Below are 26,441 nucleotides of genomic sequence, written 5' to 3'. Positions count from 1 at the left end.
GGAGATATTGTTTATATGACTGGAAAAAGAAAGGGTACTACCTAGGATAACGCCAAGGTATGGTGGCTCCAGCAATGGGGAGTGAACAAATATTAGTTTTTAAGAGTGTAGATTTAATACCAATGAGGAGAAACTCAGTTTTACCACTGTTGAATTTCAGATAATTGTTAGTCATCCGTATCTGTATATCATGGAGACAAGCAGTGAAGTAAGTGAAGTAATAGTATTACTTTTTAAAGGGTAATGAGTAATAAGTAATAAAGTACATTTTTTGAGTAACAAGTCCAACACTGTTCTGCATTGTTCACTTTCTGCCATACCACTCCTGCGCTATGTACAGATACATGTAACATTTATTACAACTACATACCTCTGTATATAACATTACATTTCCATGTCTGCTGTTCATTTTAATTTACCTCACCGACCTTCTACCTACCTACTCCACACTGCTCCACTACCATACTCCTTCTCACAGTCTCCGCTCCTCTGATGCCAACCTCATGTCTCCACCACTCAGGACCAAGCACTGGACCTGGACAACAGAGCTTTCTCCATAATTGCCCCCTCAATCTGGACACTCTCCCCAAACACATCAGAGACTGCACCCATCTGTCCATGTTCACATCACTAATCATCAGTCAATACTCACATCTTTGGGGTGTCTGGGTGGCATGGCGGTCTATTCTGTTGCCTACCAACACGGGGATCGCCGGTTCGAATCCCCGTGTTACCTCCAGCTTGGTCGGGCATCCCTACAGACACATTTGGCCGTGTCTGCAGGTGCGAAGCCAGATGTGGGTATGTGTCCTGCATTAGCACCTCCTCTGGTTGGTTGGGATGCCTGTTTTGGGGGGGGGGGGTATAGTGTGATCCTACCATGCACTATGTCCCCCGGGCAAAAATCCTCACTGTCAGGTGAAAAGAAGCGGCTGGCAACTCCACATGTATCGGAGGAGACATGTGGTAGTCTGCAGCCCTCCCTGGATCAGCAGAGGGGGTGGAGCAGTGACCGGGACAGTTGAGAAGAGTGGGGTAATTGGGCAAGTACAATTGGGGAGAAAAAAAAGGGAGGGGAAATCTAAAAAAAAAAAAACAACAACAAAAAAACCCTAACATCTTCAGAATTGCTTTTAATGTGTCATTAATGTTGTGTAGCATACTATATATAGCATCTGAGTTCTTTGAAAAGCACTCTATAAATAAAATGTTTTATTATTATTATTATTATTTTTATTAATGTGTGACCTTAGTTTAGTTTGAATTTAAGTTTGTCCTTCTCCTGCCTGAAAACACTGAATTTTAGCTTGTCTAATTTTAGCTATTTTAGCTTTGGTTTTAATTTTTCAGGCTGGACTGTGAATACTGTAATTTTATTTTATATGTTATATATTTTTTTGCCAATCTAGATTTTTTTAGTTACAACTTAATTTCTTTAACTTTTTTTGAGGTTGAACTGGTGCCTAAGCATTTCATTGCCAGCAGTGCCTGCCACGCTGTATTGTTGTTCATTTGCCAAATAAAACAACTTGAAACTTGAAACACTGATGGTCTCAACTGCCTATGTTGGTGATAGAGAGAATGAAAATGAACTGAGAATGATAATCAGTGAAAACCTCCTCGAGCTTTAGGGGATATATTCAATAGCTTCTGAATAGATCTCAGTGTCAACATTAGTAAACATAACCTGACAAACCGACCCTGGATGATATTAGTCACACTGTACTTCATTAACGTAGCTAATTTCCCAGGCTAACCGGATATAAATAATTAGACAATGCATTTGTAAAATTAATGAGATAGGCTTTGATGATTGTGGTACATCTCAATATTGACAGGTTTTCAGTTTTACACACTGGTGAGGCCCCCTTTTTTTTTTGTTAACACACAAAATATGACACATTGAAAAAAATACCACAAAGACCTTTATAAAACAATGCAAAATACTTTTTATTTTGAGCAAAATTGACTATCATTGTTTTGGCAGTTGGAAAAGCAATATTATTTTGCCATCAATTAAAGCATAGCTGAATACTTACTTAAACTGAATTGATTAAACAAAAACAAACAAACAAAAAAAACTATTTAAACATTACAATAACAAGAAAACTATGCATGTTCATATGTGCAGGGCAATCTTTTAACACTGAAATGTGGGATTTTTCTCTATTAATAATATTACTTTATCCATCTAAACCATGGAGTCAGGTTATATAATAAAAACTGGCATCCTTGACATGACTAGAGACACTCTCCATATACTGCTGTCGAAAATTTTGTTTGCACAAGACGAACAAACAAAGTTTGTGCAGTGGCAAACACATTCCCATCCAAGCAGGAAAAAGGATGGAAATGTGTGTCGATGCTTCTGTTGGACGGGTCATTCACCAATTTTATGATCAATATTACAGCAGAACAGAGTTCAAATATAGTTTGATGTAGTTTGCAATACATTAGATTGCCTGTGTTAACTTTTTGTTTAAATTATTATTACTTTGTTAATCCCCGTGGGGCAGTTCTTGCTCTGCATTTAACCCATCCTAGCTGTGTAGCTAGGAGCAGTGGGCGGCGTGCTGTACCCGGGGACCAACTCCAGTTTATCTTGCCATGCCTCAGTCAGGGGTACAGGTTTAGGTTATTATTTATTTGGGAAGGGACAATGTACATTAATCAACATTCAAAACAAATGTAAATGTACCCGAGTTAGCTAGTATCCTAGGATAATGAAATAGTACCAAAAACAAAAAACAGACTGGAGTATTAACACTAACATGCATGTCTTTTTTTTATGGTGGGGGAAACCGGAGCACCCGGGGAAACCCACTGCACACATGGGGAGAACATGCAAACCAACACAGAGGATGACCTGGGATGACCTCCAAACTTGGACAACCCCGGGGTTCGAACCCAGGACCTTCTTGCTGTTTATTATTTCAGCACTAACCGCTGGACCACCGTGCCGCCCAACTTTGGTGCGAGGATGCCATTTTTACCAGACTGGAAACCGTTTACAGGTGAGTTGACGTAAGACAAGCAACAATGGCAGCTGAGATTCTTCTTACCAGACGGAGGAACAGATAGGGGAAATCACAGATTTCCGCTCTAATGTACAGCTTCAGTTAAATCACATGAAAACTGGATGAATGGATAAATTGAGGAATGGGAGGACAGGGTCATACTGACATTCCATTCAACTAACATAACATTTGTTCACATAACATTTCTTTATGTCCACCATAACTTGCAAGGGTTGGCTTTTTTTAACACAAGTTGCTAGCCTGATGAATAAAACTAAGATATAATTTATTTTATCTTATATAAACATGTCATTTTTTTCTCCTTATTAATAATCCATAATTTCTCTTAAGGATCTCTGAGCAAGAAACTGAAATAAAGAGGAGTAATATAGTGCAGTCAGACTAATGGTTACAACTAATTACTCTGCAATAACTTAGTAAAAATACAAATAAAGGGAGAAAATAAAGAAAAATAAACAAACCAAAAGACCAGCAGTAAACAAAAAGCTCAAGAGCCCTTTTCTTTACTGCAAGCCTCGGTGAATCACACATTAGGTAATGCAGGGAAAACCATATTAAACAATCTATACAATTTTGCTGATGCTACACACCTCGAATCATCCAGACGGTGACACTCAGGCACTTTTTGCTGCTTCTGATTAACCACCACTAAGGCTGCTTGTCATTTCAAAACAACATGATAGCCATCCGTATTTTCATCTGTGAAGTTAAAGAGACAGCAAAAATGAGCTTTAAAGACCATTTCATAAAGGTTTTGTGGGAAGAGATACTAATAATCATGCCAGATAGGATGGAAACTGTATTACCTCTTATAGTGCTGATAATGAAGCTTGTTTCTTCGCTGAAGTTCTGCACCATCTACATAGAAAAAAAAAGAAGCAAATAATAAATGAATGAATAGATATTTTATTTAATGAATTTATTTTTAAATTGGTTCTTTTTTTACATTTTATATATATATATATATATATATATATGTGTGTGTGTATATATACTATATTAATCCCCGTGGGGAAATTCCTCTCTGCATTTAACCCATCCTAGATGTGTAGCTAGGAGCAGTGGGCAGCCGCCATGCAGCACCCGGGGACCAACTCCAGTTCTTCTTTCCATTGCCTCAGTCAGGGGCACAGATAGAAGTATTAACCCTAACATGTATGTCTTTTTGATGGTGGGGGAAACCAGAGCACCCAGAGAAAACCCACCACAGACACAAGGAGAACTTGCAAACTCCACACAGAGGATGACCTGGGATGACCCCCAAGGTTGGACAACCACGGGGTTCGAATCAGGACCTTCTTATCCATTCAAATCACTCATCCATTTCATATCCATTTCTGGGAAAAACAAAATCTTTCCAAATATAGCAGATATAGTCTATAAAGATCAACATTTTGTCATCCCAGGACTTCAACTATTCACAATTCAGGAAACTGCTAACAATGTGTCATGAGTCATGTCCACAAATTTCCATTTCAGTTAAATACTGCTCTAGATTTTACTGGTTAGCTCCTGACCCAGTGGTTGAACATAGCTGAAAGGTAGAATCAACCATTGAAGTTAATGGTTGGAATGGAAACCTGCAAACACATGAGCCTAAATAACACATGGTACAAGCCCACAATTACTATATTCTCTCACAATAAATTTAAATTTAAAAAAAAAACTGCAATGATATTGTTATGCAGTAAAAAGTGTGCCTTAATTGTCAATCTTGCAACTATTTTGAAATTGACTAGACCAACCAGACGCCTACACAAGAGCTGTTTCATAAAATTTAATGGACAGTAAAGAAGGTCACCCGGCTAAACTCAGTCCCTCACAGAGCATTATCGGACAAGATGCAAAAACCTTAAAAATCCTTAAGATTCCAGGTCTGGTTATGTGTAACGGAGGTCCTTGTTATCCTTTGTTGTACTCACATACATCAACAACATAATTCTGAAACCCACAGAATTGATAGTGGGTGAAAAGTCAATTCTAGAAGACTGGTTTCTATGGATAGTTTGAGAGTTACTCTGTTCCCTTCAAGGCAGGCTGATTAGCAAGAAATTTTCTATCCCACTGCTCTTTATGGGGGACCATTAGTGTATGTCGATATATTTGGACAGATACTGTTGGTCCTTACTTCACTGGGACACAGGAGCAAACAAAGCCCTGGTCTCCATGACCCAGTTCCCTATACGACCATAGAAACCTAGTACACCCATGTCATTTTTCATGTCATTTAGTTCTTTTTTGCTATTTTTGGAAATGGAAACTTCATTTTTTCTCAAGAGAATTATTGTCATAGTGAACGATTTTATACATCCTTGGCTGAAAGAGTCACTCGTCCAACGTGCTCAAACACCCACATGCCCAATACCTTTCTTTTACACATGTCTTAACCCCTGGTATACATCAGATAATGATTTTTAGTTGTATTTCTCTTACAACAGACATGGGGTACATGTAGACAGGTGAATCGTCTCAGCCACATACACACACCACCATACCATGCTTGTTTTTATGGCTAAATTAATTCTATTACTGTACATAAATGTTCAAGAAATCTGTTCAATAGGTGACACTGTGTTTCCGTCAACATATTTCATTATCACTATTGATCCAGGTGTACAGCCATCAAGAGGCCAGCAGAACCTGTAGCTAGATGTATAATTGCCAATTCCATGCACCTTTTCACTCATACACTGCTTACTTAACGCCAGAAGAGTAGATCATGGGTCAGATTTGAAGAGGAAGTGTTTGACGTGGATCTACCTCGTCAGAGACCAGGATGTGGATCCCAGTTGGTCCTTGTCTGTAGATGTGAGTAATCTGCTGGGGAGTGACGCTGTACAGCATAGAGATCTTCTCAGACAGGCCCAACAGCGTGAGCTCCTCCAGGTACAGGGCGTGGTAGACTACAGAGAGGATATGTGAGGGGGGATAGAATGAGCTTGGGCCAGAGGAAAAACCTTCCATGGTCTGGGCCTGAGCTAACAATCAGTAGTTTGTATCAGAATGTATTAGGGATGGTAAGATTCACCAATTCACATCGGTGCAGCGGCATAAAAGTTAATGATGCGAGTGCCCCGATTTAAAAAGTGTGCACCAGATACAATTTGGGATGAACTTGAGATGCATCGTTTCTAACATCTTTGCATCAGTCAAATCCGATTTCTTTATATAGTTTAATATATAATTTAATTATATATTTAATACATAGTTTAATTTGCAGCACAGTGGCGCAGTGGTTATCGCAGTAGCCTCACAGCAAGAAGGTCCTGGGTTCGAGCCCCAGGGTAGTCCAATCTTGGGGGTCGTCCCAGGTCATCCTCTGTGTGGAGTTTGCATGTTCTCCCTGTGTCTGCGTGGGTTTCCTCCGGGGCTCCGGTTGCCTCCCACAGACCAAAGACATGTAGGTCAGGTGAATCAGTCGTATACTAAAATTCTCCCTTGGTATGAATGTGTGTGTGTGTGTGTGTGTGTGTGTGTGTGTGTGTGTGTGTGTGTGTGCGTGTGCGTGTGCGTGTGCGTGTATGTCAGCCCTGTGTGATGGCCTGGTGGCCTTTCCAGGGTGTCTCCCCACCTGCCGCCCAGTGACTGCTGTGATAGGCTCCAGCATCCCCGCGATCCTGAGAGCAGGATAAGTGGTTCGGATAATGGATGGATGGATATAGTTTAATTTAGTAGAGGCCCTATGCCTTTATTATTTAGAAATGTGACCAATTTGTGACCAACAATTTGATATTTAGACTGAGTCCTCCTCTCTAAATTGTTTCTCAAGCATGCTCTCTCATCTCCACTGCTCACTACTATGGAGGCGCCGAAGCGAGGCATGGGCACTGACAGCAGTGGAGATATGAGAGCGTACTTGAGAAACAGTTTAGAGTAGAAGACTCAATCTAAATGCCAAATCATTGGTCATATTTCTAAATAATAAAAGCAGAGAGGCCAAAAAGAAACAGCATGAATGAGATGCTTACTGAGTTGCAGTACTAGAGAAACAAATATGTAAATTAAAAAATGTCACTTTTTGGTTAATTCACGATTTGCCGTATGCTTAAGAAATAAAATCAAACTCTCTGTACCATATTGAATTGCATAGCGTCATTCATTATGCATTCTTTTGCATCACGTTGAATCACATTGTGTTGAATCAAATCGTGTTGAATTGCACTGCATCACAATAGGGTGAATCGTACCATATTGCACTGATAGTTGCTTCATGTGTATCTTTAATGTATTGGATCGTTGGCAATGCATCAAGACGGGTATCGCATTGGCCTCAGTGATGGAGATTCACATCCCTAGTATGTATGGAGCCAAGGCATGCATTATGAAAAGATCAGACAAGAGCAGAGATGCTGGAGGCCTGGGACCTACTGATTTCATATCAATCCAACACAACATTTACTTCTATAATAATGATAATAATAATATTTTATCAAACCCGGCAGGAAAAAATATTTTTCAAAAGGTCAGAGGTCAGTTACAGAGCTTCACCCCTGGGGCTGAGATCCAATATCTTGCTTTAATACATTTCAGCTGTGTGGGTGCCTTCTCTGTAAAAAGCAATTCATAATTTGTCTCTATAGATGACGAATCTGAGATCACAGGTGAACTGCACACATACAAAAGTGCAGCAGTACTGTAGAAACTGGTAATAGAACGTAGTATGAATGAATCATTGCGCTGAAGTTTGCAATCTGGCCTAAATATTCAAGAAGGTGTATGCTCACCTTCTCTGCCCCCGGGCTTGATGGTAGGATGGTTCTTGCTCTGCTGTTGGGACACGTAGATGGTGAGGCTCGGCCGTACACACCTGAAAAACACAATTATTTTAATAACATACAGTAGATCACAATTTCCCCACCTGAAATGCCGATACACTGTAATGGGAGCTATGGAAAATGGTAAAGTCCTTATCATGCAGTTATGCCAACACCGTATTCAGTTCCAACAACATTGAATGAAAAGTTTTGGTTTATGTTTGGCTCGGGATTGCTTCCGTAAGCTGGTTCCATTTTGTAATTGCTTTATGAGTTGGCAAAATGTCAGGATCCAATAAGCTATGAATGAGACAAAGCTCTTATCAAATCCTTTTTCCTGCAAATCTGAAGCCCTGTTGGTCCTTACAAGCAGAGGAGTAGCTCCTATTCCCCTTTTTAAACATTTATCATTACTGCATCACATAAGGTTGAAAGAGTGCAGCAGCACTGATACATGGTCAAGTGATTCTCAACCTACATTAACTTTTACAGAATCTTGTCACTGTAGGTCATCTCATCATTGTTGGTAATACGGCCTACGACAGTGGTGTCATCCGCAAACTTAACTATTACATTTGAAGAGTGAGTTGGCAGGCAGTCGTGGGTAAAGAGGGAGAAAAGGAGGGGGCTAAGAACACAACCTTGAAGGGCACCTGTGCTGAGGGTCAGGATGGAGGAGGTGTGGTCACCTAACCTAACAGACTGAGGTCTGTTGGTCAGGAAGTCCAGGGTCCAGTTACAGAGGGAGGGGGTTGAGGCCAAGGGAGAGGAGTTTGGTGGGGATGCTAGTGTTGAAAGCAGAGCTGTAATCTATGAACAGCATCCAGATGAGCTGTGTTGTTAAGTTCAAGGTGGGTCAGAGCAAAGGGCAGGGCAGTGGCAAAATCCATAGGCCTTTTGGGATGGTAGGTGAACTGACGTGGGTCGAATGTGTGTGGGGGGGAATAGTGTTTTTGATACGAGCCAGAATCAGTCTCTCAAAGCACTTCATGGCAATGGGGGAGAGTGCTATGCGTTGATAGTCATTCAGATATGTGGGTGTTGATTTCTCAGGGACAGGAATGATAGAGGTGGTCTTGAAGCATGCCGGGACTATGGATTGGGACAGTGAGAGGTTAAATATAGTTGTGAAGACCTCAGTCAGCTGGTTGGAGCATTCCCGGAGGACCCGACCCGGTATGCCGTCTGGTCCAGCAGCCTTATGTGTGTTCACTCTGCACAGTGATTCTCTGACCTCTGCGATCAATAAAGTGAGCACCTTGTTTTCTGGATGCGTGGGGATTTTTGTGGCTGGGTCAGTATTGTTCTTGTCGAAGTGTGCGTAGAAATTATTTAGCTCATCTGGCAGGGAGGCATCATGGAGAGCAGGACCACTATTGGAGCTTTTATAGTCTGTGATAGACTGAATGCCTTGCCACATTCGCCAGGGATCGGAGATATTGTGAAAGCGGTCCTCTATTTGTAGGGAATAGTTATGTTTGGCTGTTCTGATGCCCTTTTTGAGGTTGGATCTGGCTGTGCTGTAGGCCTCGTGGTTACCTGACTTGAACGCTGCATCCTGGGCTTTCAGCAGCTGCCGGACCTCACTGGTCATCCAGGGTTTCTGGTTTGGAAAGGTGCGGATTGATTTTTTTGTTGCGACACTCTCAGTGCGAAATTTAATGCAGGATAAAGTTAATGTAGAGATTCAGCACCTCACACCATGGTGCACCACCAACAATCTTGTCCTCAATGTGCAGAAGAAAAAGGAGCTGATTGTGGACTTCAGGAGGTCTAGAAGCTGCAGCCACTCCCCCATACACATCAATGGGGTGGAAGTTGAGCGTGTTTCCAGCTTTAAATTCCTTGGAGTCCACATCAGCAAGGACCTCTCCTGGACATCAAACACCCAGGTCCTTGTGAAAAAGGCCCAACAACACCTGCATTTGCTGAGGAGGCTGAGGATCACCCGTCTATCTCCCAAAATGCTCACCAACTTCTACCACTGCACCACAGACAGCATCCTGACCAGCTGCATCTCAGTGTGGTACAGCAACTGCACATCAGTAGATCAGAAAGCTCTGCAGTGGGTCGTCAAGGTGGCCCAGCATATCACCAGTACCTAGCTCCCTACTACAAAAAACACTTATCACAAACGCTGGCTTTGAAGGGGTCTCAGCATCAGCAGAGGCCCCACCCACACCAACCATGGACTGCTCTCCCCTCTGCGCTCTGGAAGGCGCTACAGAGCCTAAGAGCCCGCACTACCAGGCTCAAAAACAGCTTCTTTCCCCAAACTGTTACCCACCTGAACCTGGCTACCCACTGAATGTCTGTAAATATATTTATACTCGTGCTCTTTTTTTTAACTTATCTTTAGCTTCATCTGTATATATCTTATACTATGTTTGCCATGTTTGTCTACGTCTGTCTTGCACTGTTTGGCGAAGCCGCATCTCTCATTTCGTTTTTACACATGTGCCTGCACATTGTTTTCAATGACAATAAATGGAATTGAATTGAACCTGTGGTGAGTGCAGCTAGTTCAGTAATAGGTAAACAGAATACAGCTTCAATAGCTAGTTAACAGCCAAGTCAGTGAAGCATTTTACAGACATTAATGTTCTTATTTTTAGTTGTCTGCATTTTTTTCCCTCTACATATTAGGTACATTTCAGTATCTCAGGCAATGGCAGCTTCTGCTCAGTCCGCCATCAGCAGTGCAAATAACACAACAGTATAATTTGGTTGCGGTTGTTCAGAGTTGAGGGAGTATCATTTTATTACATTTTTTACAGATTAACTGTGTAAAATAAAGCTAGAAAGGATGGTGCACGGATTAAGCTCTTCTTTTTATTTATTATATCAGTGTATGAATGTGTGTGAATGGGTGAATGTGAGGCATACACAGTAAAGTGCTTTGTGTGGTCGATAGACTAGTAGGCCATTTACCATTTATTCAACAGCATACTCTGAATAATGCCCAATGTTTCGGGTTTATGCATTCATCAGGGGCAAATAAAAATGGCAGATTATGTACATTCTTATATACATAATTTAACTCAGACATCGGGATCTTGTAGGATAATTGAAAACACCAGATGAGTAAATCAGTTGGCTCCAATTAAGAAGTGCTTGTGTATTACTCGTCAATGTAACCCAACTGAGAAAATGGCCCCAGAACCCCCCCCCCCCCAATCCCCACTCTGCTCTGTGGACCAACAATTTACCTAAAAGATTTGATGAAGGAGTTGGATGGATTCACATTTAATAAGCACATTCAATTCTGGATTTGGATTTGCTCAAACCCCAATGCTGTTTGGCACTGTATGAGCAGGTCAAAGCAGCAGCCTTAAAGTGTAAAACCCGCAGATCGTTTTAGTGAGTTGCTGACATCTACAGGTTAACAACCATCTTGGTACTCTGTAATGTTAGCATAGCAGGATAAACACAGCTACAGCTAATCATATTAATAATGTGTCCATTTGATATAGGTATACCAAAGAGCCAGCATTGACAGTATTACTGATCAGACTCACTATGGGCGGATCACAGGGTGCTGTGCCCACCCAATCAGAGTGCTGTGCCCCCACCCACCAAAATTAAAAATACACAAATCCCTATTTTTCAAGTACTCATTTGTTCGTCATAAAATAATGAAAAACACCTACATAATTTTTAAAAACAATATGTTAAAATATGAAAAACGTATTGTCTGGATTGACTGAGAAAACGTGTATAATTTCTGCATACATTAGGTTACCATGGTTACTAAAGTAACTAAACGGTAATCACGGGATCTATGTTTTCTATGCTAATAACAATGGATATAAGAAAGTGGACATCGCTGCTCAGTTGGCCTGGAAGCGGCAATGGTGGGAAAACGTCTGGGTGTACCAGGGGCGCTGTACCACCAGATGGAACTGTCCATGGAACCTCACATGGAAATGATTTTGATTGTGTCCGCAAATGTCCATGGATGATCTTGGCACGGACAAGCCTAAGCAGATTGTGTTGAATAAGTATCCAGCCATGATGTTTGGCACAAAAAGTCAAGTCTTTCTATTCAGCCTAGTATCAAAATAGAGACTGGCTTGAATATTCTGTTAAAACAGAAGCTGCGTTTTGTTACCTGTGCAGGAAGTTAAAATCTTTGGGTATGGAGCCAGTTTCAGCAGATACCACCACCACGTTAACAGTTGAGGGATTTAATGACTGGAAACATTCCATGGAAAATAACAAGGGTCTCAATAAGCATGCGGCCTCAGAGGAGCATTTAGCTTGCGAGGCAATGCGGAGGGAGTCAGACAGACGTAGAGAGACAGGGACTGAGATTTCAATTCATCAATTCAGATCAGTTGGCATGGAACAGATGTTACATGTCAAATATTATTGATATGTTACAATTTTTAGTGGCAAATAAACTGCCATTATGTGGAGATAATTTTGACTTTACCAACATGTTAGAAGGTGATGGTTCCATTGGACTATTTGTTTCTCTTTTCGAGTATATGTTGCATAAAGATCTAGAGTTAGCCACGGTTATAAAATCAATACCACACAATAATCACTACACCAGCTCAGAGATACAAAATGAACTGAGTGAACTGATGAGCAACAATTTGACAGAAGAGACAGTGAAGCAAGTTGGGGAGAATTGGTATAAAATAAAAGTGGATGGAACAAGAGATCCCACTGGCCACAAAAACTTGTCTGTTGTACGTTTTGTTGACACAGACTATACGGTATCCGAGTGTCGATTGGTAATGGACACATTGGAGAAGGGGATGCAGAGACATTAAAGTGTGATCCTCGCTCAGCTAACAACAGCTGGACTCAGTCCCAACAAAATGTTGAGTCAGGTATATGATGGTGCCTCACTAATGTCAGGGAGACATGGTGGTGTGCAGAAATTGCTTCAAGAGAGACTGGACCGTCACATACAATACATTCATTGCTTCAACCACCAGCTTCATTTGGTGGTGATCCATGCAATGTCGGTTGAAGATGCTGTCGAGGAATTCTTCAGTTTATGTAATTTGCTGTTCAAATTCATAAGGAGCCCATCATCGCCATACACTACTACAAGGGCAAGACGCCGAAACGTCTCATGGACCAATGATGGACTGGGCTTTGGCAACGGTTAATATTGTACTGAAGTGCTTTGCGGACATCACCACATTACTGACCGCAATCGAGAACACAGAGGGCAATGCAGCTGAAATGCATGTTGAAGCTACTGGACTACTTCGTGTCATATCGCCATGTAACTTTTGAGTTATTGCACACCTTGTTCATAAGATAGGCACTTTTGGAGCCACCAAATAGACTGCTCCAAGCTAAAGATATGGACTTGTTTACTGCAGTTGATCTTGTCAACAGCACATTGCAATGCATCCAGAAACTGTGCACAGAGGCTGAGTTTACTGTGCTATGGGATCTTTGCATGCACACCACAGCCACAGAAGAGTCAGTGGCAGGGGCGGAGCGTGGGTCTCAGCACAAAGGGGGCGGAGCTGTCAAGTGTAAAAATGCTTACTCCTCCCCCTTCTGGCAGTGTGATGCAGTTATACCTCACAACCAATCACAGCTGGATCACAGCTCCGATGCATTCATGAATAGTCGTAAAAAAAGGCTACAGCCTTTATAGGGGCCGTTGATATCTATGTATAAGGGCCCCGTACTGCACTGTATTTTTTTATCATTAGCTGACTTTACGAGTGTGTCACTGAATGCGTTCACGGACGCTCGTAAACACGGCAACAGAGCTCCAAACGGGGCCCCCCGACCTTGTGGGCCCTGGGGCGACCGCCCCCATGCCCTCGCTCTGGCACTGCCACAGGTCAGTGGCTTCCCTCAGCTATCCAAGCAAGAGAAGATGCAAACTTAACCAAAACTTGTTTGGATATGTAATTGGTGAGACTTTTATACAGAATAACACAGATGAAAAGCAAGAGCTCATGAGGGTATTTTTCAGCGTTATTGATGCTGTGCAAGAAGAGTGCGTGTTTTGCAGAGTGAGGTTGTGAGCTAACGGGTGCACTGGTTGCAATGAATCCTGAGGCCAAAGAAAACTTTACAGATACACTGAAAGTAGCCCCTCTACTCAGATTGATTGGAATGGAAATGGTTGAATCTGAATATGTTGTGGCTCGCCAGTTTCTGGTTAAGAAGCTGATAGAGACCCCGATTCCCCCTAAAGATGGAAAATGGACAATGGACAATATTGTCAGCACTGTAGACTCCAGGCCATGCCGACTGTGTTGACTGCATTCAACTCTGCCCTTACGCTGGGAGCATCCACTGCAACATGCGAAAACTCATTCTAAGCCATGGGTGGTTTGTTTCTTAGGGTGGTCCAGTGACGCACCACCAAAGGGGAAAGGGAGAGGGAATTTTTCCATCACATTTTACCATTGTTATGCTAGCTGTTACTGTTCTAGACAGTTTTTCCTGCCTCTGAATATCATAGTCCAATCAGTGTCAAGTCGTGGTCCATGGAGTACCACCCCTTTCAGGTGATTTCAGTCTGGTTAAACACTGCCCAGATCGCTTCGATAAACTTTCATGTTAAGGCAATTTTTTTTTTCGAACTGCAGGCACTGCAATGAAATCTCTATGTGTTCTGGAAGGGCCTGCACTAATGTGTTTTTGTCATACGTAACCAGGGCAGCCAGTCATATCTCAGTGGCTACTGCTGTATGTCGCCGCTGTGCGTCTGCATGGTCACTATATTGGGGCGGTCAAGAGCCACGAGTAAACAAACACAATGTGTATTGAGCGATGCAAACTTCGCTACAAAATCGACTGTAACTCGCTTAATTCTGAACAGGTTTTCATGAAATTTGGTATGTTAAAAACTGATAAATTGAACATTTTACTAGTTACTTATTGGAATTAAATTCAGTTACTGGGGGTGTATCTATTCAGCTGTATGCCAAAACATTAACCTTCTGAATAGTGACAACTTCCTCTGGGACATGCAGCCTCCAATCTATGAATAGGCATCATTCAGTGAAAATTATTTAGAATTTCACCTTTTGTGAGTTTCTCCAAAAATTTTGGTTTCTATTATATTGTTATAAAGCCGCCTGGTTGCTTGGACAACAACGGGTGTCACTGATATGCATCAACTCTCAAAGAAGGTATAAAAACATGAAACATCGAAGATGTATATGCATATGGACAGTTGCCTAAAACCTTCGGCTTTCGGGAGGGTCAACATTGCCTCATATTTGGACGAGAGCTACAGGATAGCTATGCATTGTCACAACGATGAGGTGAGCAAGAACCACCACATTCTAACCTGTCTTATCGACTGTGTGAAGAACACCTTACTCGATTTTATTTGATTAATGGTAAAGCGGGTCTCTCTTCGCAGTCAAAGATATTTATGAGGACAAACTGATAGATGATAATTTATCTGATGATGACCACAGTGGATTATTCAGTCATTGTAGAGTCAAAATAATTCTATTCAAGACATTTTCAATGAACTCCTGGATGTAGCTGTCCACAAATACTGTATGTCGCCTAAGGAACAATCCTTGTCTTATGTTTCCATCTAGTGGTTACTGGTGGTATTACTCTGTGAGGCGACCAGAAAAAAACAAATTGTACAATGCAATGGGAAAATGTCAAGTTAGCTAGCTGAGCTGAGTTGAGCTTTGGCTGGAGCCGCCACTGTTCTCAACACTCAAAAGTGTCTTCTCTGACCATCGCTGTAGCATGGTGCACAAACGCAAGGCTCACCTTGTCCAGCTTGTATATGAGAGGGATCTTACTAATAAATCCAAGGATGAATTGAAGGGCAAATTGATCAGGAAATTCCATGACAAGTGCCACGTTCAACTTTACTGATGTTCTCCAGTCACACTAAGTTCTGCTTGTGCATGCGTGTGTGTGTGTGTGTGTGTGTGTCTGAGAGAGTGAGGAGTACCCGCTGAGGTGAAATCTTGTGTGTTCTAGTTAATGATTTTTGTGACGAAGCAGTGGTATAGGATATCCTATTATGTGTGTGTACACGTCACCTTTAAAGAATTGTCAACTGCATGCTTATCGGTGTCTGTTTTGTATCAGGACAGATCAGTTGAAGCTTGGCATTGAGGCTATTGTGGTGCAATTTTTATCAAGTTGTCATGTGTATAGTGCCCGCCAATGACAGTTCATATGCCCCGCCCCCCTTTCTGGCTAAGGGTCTGTTACTGATGACGGTTAGTGCTGGCTCTGTCCATCTGGCTGTCAATGCTGATAGGTGTGCTGGCCGATGTAAACTCACCAAAACTCACTAAAATGGTCTAGGGTTTAGTTACTCTTTAAAGATAGTGATATACGTATCTGGCAACTTTTCTTGTAGCAGCACCAATGCGGAACAATTGCCAGGCTGTTGCCTCCCTAAAATAACTGGATTGATTTTGATCTTTGCCTTTACTACATTGTTTGTTGCTGGGTTTGTTGGCCATATACATCATACAGCAGTACATTTTAACTTTGGTAATCTCACCTTCCCTTGATGGTATTGAAGAGGCGAATGCCATCTGCTGGGCCACATATTTGGATCAGGTCATCTCTACTCATCTTAAGCAGATCAGCACCTGCAACATGAGCAAGAGAACTAGTTTTTCTTGTTCTTCACTGTCTCATTTTTTTGCTCTGACTCAGCCTCATTTAAAATTGCTCTATTGCTCTGATCTTATGATGAAGTAGACAATCAGCTAGTTAGCAGAAATGTAAACAACAATGGTGGCAGTGGGGCATCCGGGTAGCGTAGTGGTCTATTTCATTGCCTACCAACATGGGGATCGCTGGTTCTAATCCCGGTGTTACCTCCAGCTCGGCCAGGCTTCCCTATAGACACAATTGCTCGTGTCTGCGGGTGGGAAGCCAGATGTGGGTGTGTCCTGTTCACTGCACTAGCGCCTCCTCTGGTCGGTCAGGGCACCTGTTCGGGGGAGGGGGACCTGGGGGGAATAGCGTGATCCTCCCACGCGTCCCACTTGTGAAACTCCTCACTGTCAGGTGAAAGGAAGCAGCTGGTGTGACTCCACATGTATCGGAGGAGGCATATGGGAGTCTGCAGCCCCCCCGGATCGGCAGAGGGGGTGTAGCAGCAACCAAGATGGCTCAGAAGAGTGGGGTAATTGGCCAGGTAGAATTGGGGAGAAAAAGGGGAAAAAAAAAAAAGAAAAAAAAAACAATGGTGGCTGTGATAAAGTTGCAACTCATTCTTATAGAAAAATGCCCTACCTCAACAGTCAGTATCTCCTACTTTTAAAGTCAAGTTAGGGTTATTTGTGTTGCCCTAAATTCAATTTACAAGTCTTCATATTACCACAGTGAGAAACAGGTTGTTACAGTAAATGATAATGAAAAACACCCTCTATCATTAGACCCTAGATTCAGATAAGGAGAAACTCTCCAGGAAAAGAAAAAAAAACTTTTCAGGAAAAAAAGGGGGAAAGCTCAGGAGGAGCATAGAAAGAGGTATTGCTCTTCTAGGACACATAAGCAGCCAGTAGGTGCTGAGTGGGCGAGGCACACAATGCGGTAATAGATTTAGAAATAAAACAATGGCTACACTTAGTGATAAGAAAACAACACAAAATACATCAATACTTCAACATCATCAATAATGAAAGCAGCAGTTCAAAGACTCTTTCTCCACTGTGCACCAGCTTTAATCATTGGACAACCCTCCTGACAAAATTTCTCCTGCTCTCTGCAATAACTTTGAAGACTCCACCTCCCCGCATTCCCTGCCAGGAGTCTTAGCTGCATAGGGACATTAAAATCCCTCATAGGACTGTTCTGTGATTTACTGTGCACTCGTAGTTGCACTCTATGAATCACATGACCAACTGGCAATTCATTTAATTTGTCAAAATTAAATTAATCTGTTTTCCCTGTGTTACCTGAGAAGGAGGAGAGGAGCCTTGTGAAAGGTGAGAACCTGTGACGGTGCAGCCATTGCTGAGTGTCCTGTGGCGACGATGATGGCAGAAGGTGCTACATGTCAAAAACAAGAAGAGCCCTTGAAATGAGTATAGCAGCACAGCATCCACTGTCTCCAAATAAAGGCCTAAAAGGAATGAGAGAGCACCAGCATTAACACTTTCACACCGCACTGTTCTCCTTTACTTACATCAGAGTAGCCGGGCATGAGCAGCTCCCCCTGCTGGTGTGGAGAACAGTTGCTACAAAAACAAAACGAGAAAAAACGGGAAAAAAAAGAAAAGAACGTGCACATAAGAGAAAGCCATTGGTGACTGGTTGATTTGTTTGGCTTACTGACTTAAAACATACTTCTCCATTACTGATCTGATACTTTAGAATATGATTTCTATTCTCTGTCCACAGAAGAGGTACTTTGAACAGTCCTGTATTTTGAAATTTGGTGTGTGTACAAGAGATACTATTCTTATACACTGTTGAGCAACATGCTCTGATAAGCAGCTATGCAAAGGTTCCAAAAGAATTGTGCATTCTCTACAGCTGATAAAACAAGTTGACCTTTACTCTTTTGTCAACCTAAGCTTGACCCTGGAAAAGAATTCAAAGATTTCCTTGTTTTGGCTTTTTTGGAATTATTTGACAGTTAGCTAGTTCAAGCCCAAATAAAGTGAGTTAAACTTTTCATTTTTAAGTCTTTAATCAAAACATAAAGGAAATGGTGATAATTTGACTCACAAAACTAAAACCTCAACCTATATTTCAATGCCCTCTGACACAGTTCTCTCACACAGCGTTGTTTAAAAATGTCCCAGGAATGAAGAAAAATAATAGAGTATCAAAATCTAAAATTTAAAAGTCCATAGAATGCAGTAATTGAGTGAAAGTATGAACTCACCCTTCTGTGAAACTACAGGAGGTTGGTGAGTTGTGGTAGACTGGAGACGGAGTGCTGCAATTGCTGCTGAGATTAAGGGCATCAGGCCAAGGTGAACACTAGCACAGTGAGTGAGTGAGAGAGAGAGAGAGAGAGAGAGAGAGAGAGAGAGAGAGAGAGATATGCTTTTAGTAAATCTGATGGAAGGTCTTTTTCTGCATATTTCTAGTGTTATTGAGTAACGCTTGGTGGCTAAAAAAAAGTATCTTCATAAGAATCCTTGAAGAAAGTAATTCTATTAAAAGGCGCTGAAACAAGACACAAACTGACACAGAAATTAAACTCATTATGCATAATTACCAAAGCGTATCAATAGAGACATCAGTGATAAATTAAAGATATTTTATTACAAAATGGCAATGTTTCCATTGATTTAATCGGCTGTATTTTTTGTAAAAAAAGAAAAAATCACTGCTGTTAGATGAAAACCTTGTATCGCCCAAGTTTGTTTGTTTGTTTGTTTGTTTTTTTAACATGAGAGAGGTGTTTCACGACCAGGTAATGAGAAAGTGGTTACTCCTATATGTTTGACCCGTCACTTCCACCCCTGAGTCCTAGAAACATAATGAGAGCCAGACTGAGGAGAATAAGAGAAAAAAATAATAAAAGGGTTTGAACAGCCAGGATGGCATCACTGGAGGAGCAAACGCTTCCAATCATTGACAGACCCTGACAATCAAAGGATGGTAAAACACACACACACACACACACACACACACACACACACACACACACACACACACACACACACACACACACACACAGAGTTTTAAAAAGAACAAGCACAGCATTAGCCATCCAAAGCAATACATTAACACACATCAGTGTGTGAAGTGCCTACTGTTACTGGATCTTTGAAACGCATTACATGGAATGAAGCTAAATGAGTAGAATATATTTGCTGCCGGGGCAGTACATCAAAATATAGCAGAATGACTCTGAAGCGGTTCGGGTAATGGATGGATGGACTCTGATTGCTTAGGTTCAGTGCTGATGAGATTAGAAAGAAATCCAAACAGAAAGTCATATTTCCCAAGGTGGGCATTAATACTACTACTACTACTACTTCAAGATAATACTAGTACTAATACTAATAAAAGATAATACTAATACTTCAATTAATACTACTACTTCAACTTCTCTTACTAAAGCGTGAGTGTCTGTAATAGAACACAATTTCCCCTTGGGTATGAATAAAGTATTCTGAGTCCGATTCACAAACAAATTAATGCTACAGATAATTCTAAACAAAAGAATGCTATACTATTAATACCAAGGTACTACTATTTCATGAGCAAATAAAGCAGTACTACTACTGCTTAACAAACAAATTAATTATGGTAATTACAACTAGTACTAAACAAATGCTATTACTTACAAAAGGAAACAAATTGGAAATATGCATCTCATTTTCTTTTTCGCATACTTTTACTAAGCTTCAGTTTCAAAAATGTTATTGCATTATATTTCACAGTGTCAATTTGCTCTATTCTTATTTGCTTTATCCTACTTAACCATCTTGATGTATTCTATTATATGCTCATGCTATGACTAATCCAACAACAGGAATTATTGAACCCAACAGCTGTACTGTACATTGAGGCCTGAGGAACCGTAGCCGGTCTCACCTCTGTAAGCATGGTGGTGTCATGGGATGGTTGATACTTCTCTCTGTCTTGAAGGGTCTTTTTATCAATCTTTTCCCTGTCTGTCTTCAATTTGCGGTCAGCCCCCTTTGGCTTTTGAGAAGAAGAAAAAAAAGCCACACATTCAGGCCACATTTTAAGTTCAAGTAATTAGGCCATTTTAGAGTACAGTACAAACCTATCTGAATATCAAACTTACAGACCAGCTGACTCAATGGACAACAATCAGCAAAATATGCAACACAACATACAAAACATTCTATTAAAGGTGTTCATAATCGTTGAATAGAGTCACTGAGAACACACCTTAAAGACTTTGACTTGGCAGCTAGAGGAATGCACATGCTCCAGGTATTCCCCATGTTCATTCTGGGTGAAAGTGTCGACCTGGATACGGAATGGCACACCCTTCTCCCCACCATGCTTCCTTGGGGTGAATTCAGTGCTGATGCAGTTGACCTGCAAAGGGAGGAAAGGAAAAAATGGAGAGATGAAAGAATAGAGAAGAGAAGAGAAGAGAAGAGAAGAGAAGAGAAGAGAAGAGAAGAGAAGAGAAGAGAAGAGAAGAGAAGAGAAGAGAAGAGAAGAGAAGAGAAGAGAAGAGAAGAGAAGAGAAGAGAAGAGAAGAGAAGAGAAGAGAAGAGAGGAGAGGAGAGGAGAGGAGAGGAGAGGAGAGGAGAGGAGAGGAGAGGAGAGGAGAGGAGAGGAGAGGAGAGGAGAGGAGAGCAGAGGTTTGCAGCTTTACGTCATTTGTGCATAAACTTCACAAACATTCCTCACTGTTAATTTTGGAGGTCTGCCCACAAGTTCGACCTCTCCCGGAAGACAGTCAGTACCTGAATGAAGACGGAAGCGTTCCTGTCTGGATCCCAGAGGAATTCAATTGTGTTGAGCTGCGTAGGATGAGTGCGAGGCTCCGCAATCCCCACCGACAAGGGGATGTCTGAAAGTAATCAGTCAGTCAGTCAATCAGTCATTTTTTTATTCAAGCAGTTTTTAATCTGGCAATTTTTTGGGGGGGGATTCCCCCCCCTTTTTCTCCCCAATTGTACTTGGCCAATTACCCTACTCTTCTGAGCCATGCCGGTCACTGCCCTACCCCCTCTCCCGATCCAGGGAGGGCTGCAGACTACAACATGACTCCTCCGACACATGTGGAGTCGCCAGCCATTTCTTTTCACCTGACAGTGAGGAGTTTCATCAGGGGGACATAGCGCGTGGAAGGATCACACTATTCTCCCCAGTTCCCCCTCCTCCCCGAACAGGTGCCTTGACCGACCAGAGGAGGCGCTAGTGCAGCGACCAGGACCCATCCCCACATCTGGCTTCCCACGCACAGACACGGCCAATTGTGTCTGTAGGGACACCCGACCAAGCTGGAAGTAACACGAGGATTCGAACTGGAGATCCCCGTGTTGGTAGGCAATGGTAAGTGTGGCGTAGGCGTGGTAGGCCCACGTGCTATGTCCCCTTGGCGAAACGCCTCACTGTTAGGTGAAAAGAAGCGGCTGGCGACTCCACATGTATCGGAGGAGACATGTGGTAGTCTACAGCCCTCCCCGGATTGGCAGAGGAGGGTGGAGCAGCGACCAGGACGGCTCGGAAGAGTGGGGTAATTGGCTGGATACAATTGGGGAGAAAAAGGGAGGGAAAAAAAGTGACTCAATGAATAAATGCTACACCAAAGAAAATGCACTCATCCATAGAGGCTCTCGATCCCACTCACCGATATCTAGGATTCGGTCTCCAGGTCTGTTCCACCTCCACCCCTCAAGCTGCTGGTGCTCCATGTACTGCAGCCGACGATCATGGAATACCACACGCACGCTGCTCTGTGAACGGGCAGCAACATGCATCAGTCACTTTGGACACAGCAACTCTACCTGGGCAGCTCGCAGATTGCCATACAGACAAGGCTGTTGGGCAAAATGTGAATAGCCACCCAAAATGCTTTTAAAAAGAAAAAACAAAGAACAAAAACCTTTTGAGGCGATTTTATTAAGGGGCACTGTTCAGGAGTTAGAAATTCAAAAGGAATCTCACCTCCGTTTCTGCCCATTAAAGTCACACGTTAAAAAAACATCCATATATTCCTGTGAGGAAGATGAATGAACCTAAATGAGTGGTGCTTGGGTGACAAATGATAATTGTATAGTGCAGCACTGAAAGTAACCTGCCCAATGACAGTTGAGATATTGAACGTTAAAAGAAAGCCCGTGTCCTGTGCCAGCACATTGTAGACATCTTCTTAGGAATAAGTGGGTGTTGTTTTAAGTGTCACCGTTTTAAAAATGACTTTAGTTACACTGTAAAAAAAAAACCTGTCTGAATGACACCACTACAGAGAATGCAACATAATTCTGATTTACATAATCACTTCTTCAAAATCAAAAATTAATATCCCGCTAACACATTAGAATTAGGTTGATGAGAGCCTTTTAAATCCTACCAGGGCATAAAACAAATCATAAAATTAACAACCTGCAAACACATGTGCCTTCCACCCATTACGGAGGGAGGCTCATGCGTGAGGGGCCCGTGAATCACAGGGCCCCAGATTCAACACGTCATGTGTTGACATAGATGCCACCTGTCCCATTCTTATATCGCTAGGCTGCTTTGGCTACACAAGGTAACCAAACCATACGCGCCTCACAACAGAAAAGTCTCAGGGTAGATGCACTCACACAAGACTTAAACAAGCCAAATGGCCTATTCACGTTCTTAAGTAAGTGTGTTGGGAAGAGAGTCATTTAATCACAACTCGGTCTTTTTTGAATCTCATCTGAAATATACTTCCTGACATGTCGAACGGACACATCGGTACAGCATGTCAAAAACATCCTGGGTAGTGAAAACGGCAGGACAGCAACCACCGACCACTAATGGGTTTTATTCATAAACCAAGGGCATTTCAAATATATCCCACTTGTTTTTATTTTGAATGATGAAACACAATCCTTAATCGGGATGCTGAACAAACGGCAAATGGGTGAAAATTCGGATCATCGTTCCCTTTCTCCCTAATGAAACATGCATTTTCACATTTGGAAAAAAAAGAAGAAGCAAGCAATACAACATTTCATGAATAAGTCCCAGTGGTATAGACATAAGCAGAATGGCATATTAATACAAACCAAATGGCAAAAAAATGGCATTATCAAAAAGAAAATGAGAACTGAAAAAGAGGGAAAAAATTACTTGAAAGTAAGATGTGATGTGTGCGCCGTAAACGTGTTAAAGCCAAACTGGCTTGTGTGTTTTTAAGTGGTGGATGAAATTTAGGACAGAGGAAAGTAATGTGCAAAATGTGTGTCAGTGTGTTGTGAAGCTGAATCATCTTGTGTGTTTGTAAGTGGTGCATAATATCTAGGACGGAGGAGAATGAACTTGGGTGATAGTACCAGGGTCTCCAGGGAAGGCACCCCCACCCCTGAAGTGGAAAGGAGGGTTGAGGAACCTGTGTAATACCAGGAGGTGGATACATAAAAACAAATAAGAGCAGAAAGAGGAAGAGGTCAATGAGAGTTTTAGAGAGAGAGAAAAAAAATACACACACACACACACACACACACACACACACAATACCTTTAACCTACCTTTACATATTTGCTGCTTATATCTGTATACTCCACTAGTTTTCTGTTAAGCATACGGATTTCGTAGGACTGACCTACATTTTAAAACATTAAAACAAACCTGATTAAAATTGAAAAATGGGCAATCAGTCAATCAGAAAAGAGGGGCAGTGGGGATAGAAATTGAGTCAAATTAAAAACTTTTTTCCCTCTTAAAAGCCAACTGTCTAGTCACCCCCCCCCCAAATAAAAAAATAAAAACCACATGTCTTCATATTAACTGATTATAATGTATGAAATTATATCAAAGCTAACAGTGCCACTTAGAATAATCAGGCCACAATCATAAAAATAGCCAAAGGGGAGAATTATGATGACTGGCTGTCATCTGACCCTCATGGTAATTAAAACCTTTCTCATCACATGCCACCTCTACCATGGCGGTGTAACCAAAGATGCCACCAGGTCAAACGTTACTGGTGAAACACATCTATGTGGACATTGTAGCCTGGATTATCTTTTTTTTTTTAAATGCCATTGATTATCAGATACAATGCTGTGCAGATTTGCAAGCAAGCGGTAAGATAACTGCTTTAGTCAGACTAGATCTCAATGCAAACACATTACAACAAATAACAAAGCAGGGCAAACTTGTGGGGGTGAACACAGCACAAATGGAAATAATGTCACATTTTAACACCAGAGACAAAAATAACACATAAGGTTAAATCCATTAGTTTGGCAAAATGGAAGAAGGAGCAAGTACACATGGGAGAGAAGGTGGGAAAAGAAGGAAGGAAACATTAGGTGAGCAGATGGAAGTCAGACAAGTTCAAATTCATACCTATAAAAGAGCTCCGGTCTTACTGATGAGCCAAAGGAGGACACGTTATGACTGAATTGTCCTCAAGTGTTTCAAATTAAACAGGGTGTGGCGGTGGCAAGTCAGAGATTTAAAATATGGATCCTGTTCTTTGCTGATGGAAAGATTTGCACAGGAATACCACTCGGCTGCAGAATTCATATATACTATCTGTATGGTGCAGGACAACTGAGTCCAACGTCCTTGAATACTAAGGTTAGAATCCCAAGTCATCTAAAATCTGGAACGCTTCACAGAAGTGATGGATTTCTTCAGGTAATTCATTCAATTATTTTCCAGTTGTAAACTGAAAAAGTCACTATGGAATAAATCTTATTTGGCAATACAGTCCAAGCATTCTCTGGTTTCATAAAAGCTTCAGATTTTAATGATAATATATGCATGTGCAGTGTGCCAAACAATCACAATATCTGACTTCTTGAGCTGAGCGCCCCCCCCCCCCGCCCCATTTTCAATAGGTAGACTGCTAAAGTTTGGATTTGCCATAGCCTTATGGTTAGAAGGCCACAAATGCCTGAATTTGCTTTGCAATGTAAGCGCAAAATGGTTAAATAGCGGTTGCATAGACGTTTGACATAACATGTAACAACACATGTAACAGACAGGCCTTAATCAAGTGAACAGGAGTATACTGTTGGGCCTGAATTTCATACAATGAGCTCCAATACATTCAGATAACACAGAGAGACAGCTATGAGGACAGAGGGCTACCTTGATTGAGATAGGTAAGGGTCTCCTCTTGCTGTTTCACAGCCGGTGATGTGGCTGCACACAGAACATATTGGAACGGGGTCTTTTTGGCACCACTATCTGCCATGTGTCGCGCCTCCTCACTCTTCAGGAAAGGCGCCAAGGCCTCTCTGTGAGAGAGGAGAGGAGAGAGGAGTTGATCGTTCCAAGATTTATCAAGGAGGATGAATAAGGAGGGAACTGCTCGCCGCCCCCTCATTTATCTAATCATTTCATCGTGGGAGCAAAGGTGCAAAAAAAAGGCACTGTTGCAATAAATATTCACAGTGGGCAATACATAGGACTCAAGATGCTGATGTGGGGTATTTAAAACGGTGTATGTAAAAAAAGAGGGGAAACCAGTTGCCTTCAGGGTTGGAATTTTGGCTTGCATAAACTGTCAAATGACGAGTAAACTGTTCGAACTGACAAAGCATTTAAGTGAGTAAACCCGAAATAAGCCGCGAAAATGGATCATTTCTGTATCTGTATCATTTCTGTCGGGCTGCAATATTCGCTAGGGATCGTTGTGCAGCAAAGGTCAATTTCAGTCGTCGAAACCTGAAAACATGGTCTCAACTGTAGCAACGTCTAAATGTCCGAAACGAGTAAGTTTGTAAAGCGTGCACAGCCCCTTAGCATTAATTAGACCTGTCTTACCGCATGTAATTAGCCGAATTCTGGTGGTACGATTCGGGCTGCGAGTGGCAGAACAGCATGTTTTTGTTGTTAAGGAGCGTCGTCTTGTATCCAGAGGCGCAGCAGAAACAGACAGGTAGCGAGACACAGACGGGATGTTTTACGCCTGTTACCTTCCACAGTCGGCGATCGGAGAGGTTTCGCTCACCGAAATCGGTGACCAGTTTTATATTCCTCCCGTGATGTCAGCAGACGTGACATTTGCATACCTCAGATGACCTTTGAAAGGCAGAGGGTCCCCGGGCTGCAC

General features: G+C 41.9%; 1 protein-coding gene across 1 annotated transcript; it reads right to left on the bottom strand.

The window, feature by feature from the left end:
• Nucleotides 1-1,965: 1,965 nt before the first annotated feature.
• On the bottom strand, nucleotides 1,966-26,229 carry tfcp2l1 (transcription factor CP2-like 1). Its single transcript, XM_056289629.1, has 15 exons — nucleotides 26,153-26,229; nucleotides 25,475-25,623; nucleotides 23,902-23,975; nucleotides 22,029-22,134; nucleotides 21,139-21,245; nucleotides 20,609-20,761; nucleotides 20,285-20,395; nucleotides 18,618-18,715; nucleotides 17,913-17,964; nucleotides 17,683-17,776; nucleotides 16,275-16,365; nucleotides 7,763-7,845; nucleotides 5,799-5,941; nucleotides 3,845-3,896; nucleotides 1,966-3,737 (listed from the first exon to the last, which is right to left on the bottom strand). The coding sequence occupies exons 1-15, from the start codon at nucleotides 26,209-26,211 to the stop codon at nucleotides 3,700-3,702; spliced, it is 1,410 nt and encodes a 469-aa protein (XP_056145604.1). The 5' UTR covers nucleotides 26,212-26,229; the 3' UTR covers nucleotides 1,966-3,699.
• Nucleotides 26,230-26,441: the final 212 nt, after the last annotated feature.

Source organism: Lampris incognitus, chromosome 11 (genome assembly GCF_029633865.1).
Source record: "Lampris incognitus isolate fLamInc1 chromosome 11, fLamInc1.hap2, whole genome shotgun sequence".
Lineage (NCBI taxonomy): Eukaryota > Metazoa > Chordata > Actinopteri > Lampriformes > Lampridae > Lampris > Lampris incognitus.
The sequence above is the reverse complement of the archived record's forward strand: the minus strand, read 5'-3'. Positions and strand labels throughout refer to the sequence as shown.